This window comes from Corticium candelabrum, chromosome 13, assembly GCF_963422355.1.
Source record: "Corticium candelabrum chromosome 13, ooCorCand1.1, whole genome shotgun sequence".
NCBI lineage: Eukaryota > Metazoa > Porifera > Homoscleromorpha > Homosclerophorida > Plakinidae > Corticium > Corticium candelabrum.
In genome coordinates this window covers 7,163,069-7,169,068 of record NC_085097.1, presented here as the reverse complement: position 1 = coordinate 7,169,068, position 6,000 = coordinate 7,163,069, and the positions used below count along the sequence as shown (strand labels likewise).

Below are 6,000 nucleotides of genomic sequence, written 5' to 3'. Positions count from 1 at the left end.
CAGTCAGACAATGTAAGAAGAAAGAGACAAGCATATAAAAAATACAATAGAAACGACTGAAACATGTATAGAACTCAACAGGCACATGCAATGACCTCACATCATCATCAAGCATTGTGTGTGTGTGTGTGTGTGTGTGTGTGTGTGTGTGTGTGTGTGTGTGTGTGTGTGTGTGTGTGTGTGTGTGTGTGTGTGTGTGTGTGTGTGTGTGTGTGTGTGTGTGTGTGTGTGTGTGTGTGTGTTGTGTCCATTACCGTTGATCTTCACTCTCCACTACTACCGGACTATCACCTCTAGCAAGTGACTTTGTAACTGGCAATGTTCGCCTCCGATCATCCAGCTGCAAAGGAGCACCATCCCACTCTATATCTATAAAACAAATATTATCAAAACAACATCCAACTACAATAGTAAACACCACACAACCAAGTCCGTGTGCTAGCTGTTGATTCTGCACCATTTGAGCCATAACTTCGTTTCCATACGCCGAATGCCAACGATTCTTCACCCTTCTTGCAAAGCTCCTACTCAATGCTTGAACGATATATTTCTCTGCAATGTTACTTCCTGACGAAGAACAAGAGGAATACCGACGTCCACTGTCAACCCTTACTACCTCCGGCGACGTTGATGTTGCTCTATGAATCACATGATAACTAGAAAGCTGATAATCACTGTTGGATGACATAATGTTCTCCCAATCAGTATGAATAATCACAGACGACTGCAGCTGATTGCTTGAAGGTATTGAATTTACTGGCTCGCTGATCCGACGATGTGGATAAACAGACAATGTTCTAGATCTAACACCATAGTCCACTGACTGACTTTTTAGGCGATCAAGTCTAGACAAGGGAGTCGGTGAACGTGACGTAGTACGAACATCTGGTGACACAACCTCATCACTGCTTATGTCCAAAGACTTTGAAAAAACACTGGGATCACTGACGGCTCGCTGTCGTCTCCGTTCGTCTGAAATTTCATCTTGCCAGAGAGGAGAGTCAGGAGACGGACCGGGGTCAGATGGAATTCGTTTGTCTACACCATCAACCATTAGCAATGTACGACACGTGTGATCAGTGGATGGCATCGTATCTGCACAAACACTAACCACCGAGTTACAGTCAAGACTACATAGTCCATGTGTTGGCTGATTGATTGAAATTGATTCAAACACCTCGTTTTGGTTGCTGACACTCTCCAGGTGACCATTTGTGTTGCTCATGTCTGAGACACTGATACGAGGCATCTCTCGTATTCCATCTTGACAGATATCCCTTCCCTCCATTATTTTATCGTTTGACATCTGCATTGCCGTGTCTTCATGCTTCTCTCCTCCTCTCGTCAGATCCAAGCTATAACCATCCATCTCACTGCCTGGATAGGTACTATCTGAGAGCAGACTGATGCGTGTTAATCGTAGAAAGGCAGGGTTTACACCACGCAACGGTGATGCCTTCGTCGCAGATGGAAAGCTGTCACTCGACACGCTTCCATCGCGTTCATTAAAATCACACAATTCCTGCTTTTCTATGTGACCATTAGGAATTGAGCTTCGTTTCATAAACGAATCGTCATTTTCGTAATCATTAGATTCTTCATCCATTGAAACGTACCTTGGCAATGTCTGCCTGTCGAGAGTCGATAACGACAACACATCTGATGGAGGACGGCTTCCTGACTCGGATCCAACATGATACCAACTAAAATGTGCCTGATAAAGTGACGACACTGATGACATAGAGCTGCTGCTATTGGTCACCGATGAACCACTTTCTTGATGAGGGTGTTTGGCTTTGAGCTCCAACATTGCTTCCCCCAGTGGAGACGAAGATTCAAAAACACTGAATGGTAGTGAGATAAGATCATCAAAGTAGTATTTAGGTTTATCACCAATCAGTTGTGGTGTCGTTATCCTGTCTGAAAACAAAAGTATGAATAGAAAGAAACAGTGAATGTAAGATAGAACGAGTACCTTGCATTATTCTCAAAATGGCACAGTTTGAAGAGCATAGATAAAACCATTCACCAAAACAATCAGTACTCTGTATAGTAACAACACAGTGGTAATTCAATTTATCAAGTGATGGTTTATGAACTATTTTGAGACAATTGAATATCAATGTAATGCAATACAGTGCGTGTGTGCGTGTGTGCATGTGTGCGTGTGTGCATGTGTGTGTGTGTGTGTGTGTGTGTGTGTGTGTGTGTGTGTGCGCGCGCGTGTGTGTGTGAACACATTATGTGAGCATACTTGCACATACTTGTGTGTTGCATGTATATTGGAAAAATGCATGCCTCTAATGAGCTACTGTACAGTGCACCAGGACATCAAGACAAATCCATCCACTGCACACATGCATGCACACACAAGCAACGTACACAGTAACAACTTTCCAACACCATGCATCCATCCACTCACTTGTGCTGAAACCAGTTGTTTTAAAAATGAAATTCCTTGCTTCCCCTGTTCCCTTACTAACATCCGCAGAAAAAAGATTTTCTGCTGTGCTACAACAGGCTTGGGAAACAGTCGTAGACAGCGAAGGTAAGGCCTCAAACTGCCCAGCAATCCAGGAGAAAGCATGAACTGAATAAACGCCACTCGAACGGCAATGTCAATGGCCATTGGATCACAGCCACTATCAATGTCATCATCATATGATGGGTTGTGATTGTTTGATGCAACGAGATGATCAATAGGTAAGCTGTCCAAACTCTCTAATGCCTACAGAAGTATACAACATCCTTACTCATCTACATGATCGTATAGAGGACGACAAGCCACCTTCTCAAGTTTTGCTTTTAGCGATTTTACTTCTGCCTCAGGAAAGTCTGGAAGAGACACATTGACTTGTGGCTCTTTGATCTATCAAACATACAGAAGATGGTTTGTATAGACTAAAGATAATACACCAGTATCAAACCAATAAGCAGTAAAAGTGCAGACAAACAAAATGACAGACAAACAGACAACACGTACAGAGCAAGTTAGTGACAGACAGGATGATAATCAGACAACAGCAGAACCACGTTATACATACAAAGCATGTTTGGACTACACTTCTACTGCATCTTCATTAAATTAACATGTTTACATTATTGTACACCTGATGGATTCACTTATCTTAATGAACTTCTATATCAAAGCAAACCATTCACACACCCAAAGTTCCACGTATTTCTGCAATAAATAGCATACACACCGTCTTACCTATAAACTTAATATCAGCATCAGTATGCAACACAGTTGAAGAGATGACAAGCACACAGTTGTGTTTACGTCATCTGCATAGCTTACAATGTCAATTACTCCCTACAAGTACACTGCTATTCTCCCATCACACTATGTGGTCAGTGCTCACATACAAACAAAACAAAAGCAAACAGAAAATAGCAAACAGAATCCACCAGTCCAAGTGCATGTGGTGACATGACATTATGGTTGATGATACAACAACAAGTGCATGCATGCTGTGTAATATTCATGGATGAGGTGACAATGGCTACTATTCATACTCAAGCCATTCAAATACGAATTACTTGAACTTCACACGGATATGGATTTGCCTAGGTGGATATGGATTGGCCGTATACGTAGATACAAATGAAGACAACACTGTCACACATACTGTTTGATTGTCCAAGTCAACAAGCCACACATCATTTGGTTGAGTGACTTTGCGTTGCAAGTGGAAGAAACTAGCAGGGACACCGATAACAAATGGAGCCGGACTTTGCATTAACTGAAAGAAAACGAAGACACAAATTTCAGAGAAATGCAACTGAGTCATTACCACACACACACACACACACACACACACACACACACACACACACACACACACACACACACACACACACACACACACACATGCAGAGCACACACACACACAGACACAGACACACAACAACAACAACAACAACAAAAACAGACATGTCAACAACATCCATACTTAAGTACTTGACATTTGATTATTATGAGTAACTTGACTTACAGCATCAGCCAACGGCATCGACGTTGGTAGCAATGGAATGACTGTGTAGACATACTCCAGTGGACACATATACACAAGAAATGCCATCACACACATCGCCACACTTTGGTAATCGACCGACATCAACACAACCTGAACATCAAATCGACAATAAACACAGATAAACATTAACACAACCTAGAACTACAACAGAGCTCATGACAGGCACTAAAATCACAAAAAAGTAAACTCAAGCAAGACAATAGCCATCATTGTTCCTTACTCCACATTGCACATGCACAACTAATGTCCTTACAATTAATTAACAGACTTTCATTAATCATTCCGTGGGAAGTCTGTATTCACGTCATACTCATTTATATAGGGACTTTGCCACATGCCTATTTTCATCGTTATTTCTATGACTGCTTTAGTGCTAAGCCACTTAGATAAGAGGATACACATTAGCAGTAGCAGCTAGCACAACAGTCCTTGTCTTCATTAACCTGTTAGCTTCCTTGCATACAAAGTATGAATTATAGCATACAGACAATGCAGTATACTGTACAGCCAAGGCCTTACAGATGCTATCGAGCACACCTGCATGACTGGATAGCAATTTACGTTTATACATAAAGCTTTAGATTGACTACATACTCTGTTGTACTGTAGTCATCCCGAGTTAATAGCTGAATTCATGCATGTGTATGCCTATCACCTGATATTTGGAATGTAAGCAAGCAGAAAACAGAATGATAGTCAGAAGACGCAGCAAACAGTTACAGACAAACGAACAATAACCCCAACCTTGTGTTCCAGCATGATTGCAGTCAGCACTTTGAGTGTGAGATCGACACCGAGCAACTCGAGAGGCAGGTATACAGGAAAGTCAACGAGAAACAACCGTGTAGCATCCGGATACGCCAAAGTAAGAGCAGGCTGGACAGCCAATTCAATTTCCAGTCTCATCCGCCCAGGTTCCGGCACAGGGCTCTTTAGCAGCCGTCCAATCCATCCCTCCAACTCTCTCGACTTCAAAGACTTCTCTCCATCGGATAGAAAATCATCCCACTCGCTACATGGAACATCACCCTCACCATCAAAACATGCACATGTTCGTGGAATTTCCTCAACCAATCGACGCAGTGTGGACACACACTCGGAGAAAGGCACAAAAAAGGGATGATGAGACAATAGACACACAGACGTCAGAGTATAGATGGAAATGAGTGACGATCCGTCCTCCTTGCCGTCGATATCTCCACTCAAACTAACACTGCACCGTCGGAAAAAGTTCAAACAAACACCGTGACGCCTTACATTCGTCTCTTTCTCGGTCAGAGTGAAGGGAAAGGTGAGTGAGAGTTCTCCGTCGCTCTCTTGCGTTCTCTCTTCGTCAAAACTGCACAGACACCCGTCCGGTTGACAGAAAAAGACGACGTCAGATGGCAGAGGAAAGTCTTCGTGGTCCGTGAGCGGGAATCGTTGCAGGAGCTTCGGATTTTGGACAAAGTTTTTCTTGCGTGTCGCTGCGGTAGGCTTGCAACCGACAACGATGATGTAGTCGATAAGACGACTTTGTTGAGATCCGAAGAGAAAGCCAGCCATGGATGGACGTTGTGCACACGCACGGATGCGAGGTGTGGAAGATTCTACGACAGAAGCCGGATGAAATGGCGATTGATATCAACAGCTTGCTTATATACTGCTGTAACTGTATACACAGTCGTCGGCTGACGTTCTAATGAGAGGAAGTTTGTTTGTGAGAAATATGCTTACACACTACGGTATCCCAGAGTGTAAGGTGACGGTGGTGGTAGTCACCGCTTGGTAGTGACGATCGGTATGGAATACTGTCAAGGTCAGACGAGTCGCATCCTGGACCGGCAAATACCGGACGTTGCTTGCTTAGGAATTACCAAGGACTTGTACTGAGTCGGAAATGTGTTGATAGGTGGTAGGCGGGTGAAAATTCCTGCTGAAGTGAATGCAGCTGCAGGTGTCACAGTGTGTGTGTGTTTCC

General features: G+C 43.2%; 1 protein-coding gene across 1 annotated transcript in view; it reads right to left on the bottom strand.

Annotated features, from left to right (window-relative positions):
- The window catches only part of LOC134188423 (MAP kinase-activating death domain protein-like), a 10,230-nt gene extending 4,608 nt beyond the window's left edge, over window positions 1-5,622 (bottom strand). The window contains exons 1-8 of the mRNA XM_062656591.1: window positions 4,785-5,622; window positions 3,999-4,130; window positions 3,633-3,746; window positions 2,789-2,869; window positions 2,423-2,728; window positions 1,976-2,045; window positions 427-1,920; window positions 255-369 (exon numbers count right to left, since the gene is read on the bottom strand). Of these exons, the coding sequence (XP_062512575.1) occupies window positions 255-369; window positions 427-1,920; window positions 1,976-2,045; window positions 2,423-2,728; window positions 2,789-2,869; window positions 3,633-3,746; window positions 3,999-4,130; window positions 4,785-5,585 (3,113 nt within the window). The 5' untranslated portion in view covers window positions 5,586-5,622. The remainder of the gene's footprint in view (window positions 1-254; window positions 370-426; window positions 1,921-1,975; window positions 2,046-2,422; window positions 2,729-2,788; window positions 2,870-3,632; window positions 3,747-3,998; window positions 4,131-4,784) is intronic.
- Window positions 5,623-6,000: the final 378 nt, after the last annotated feature.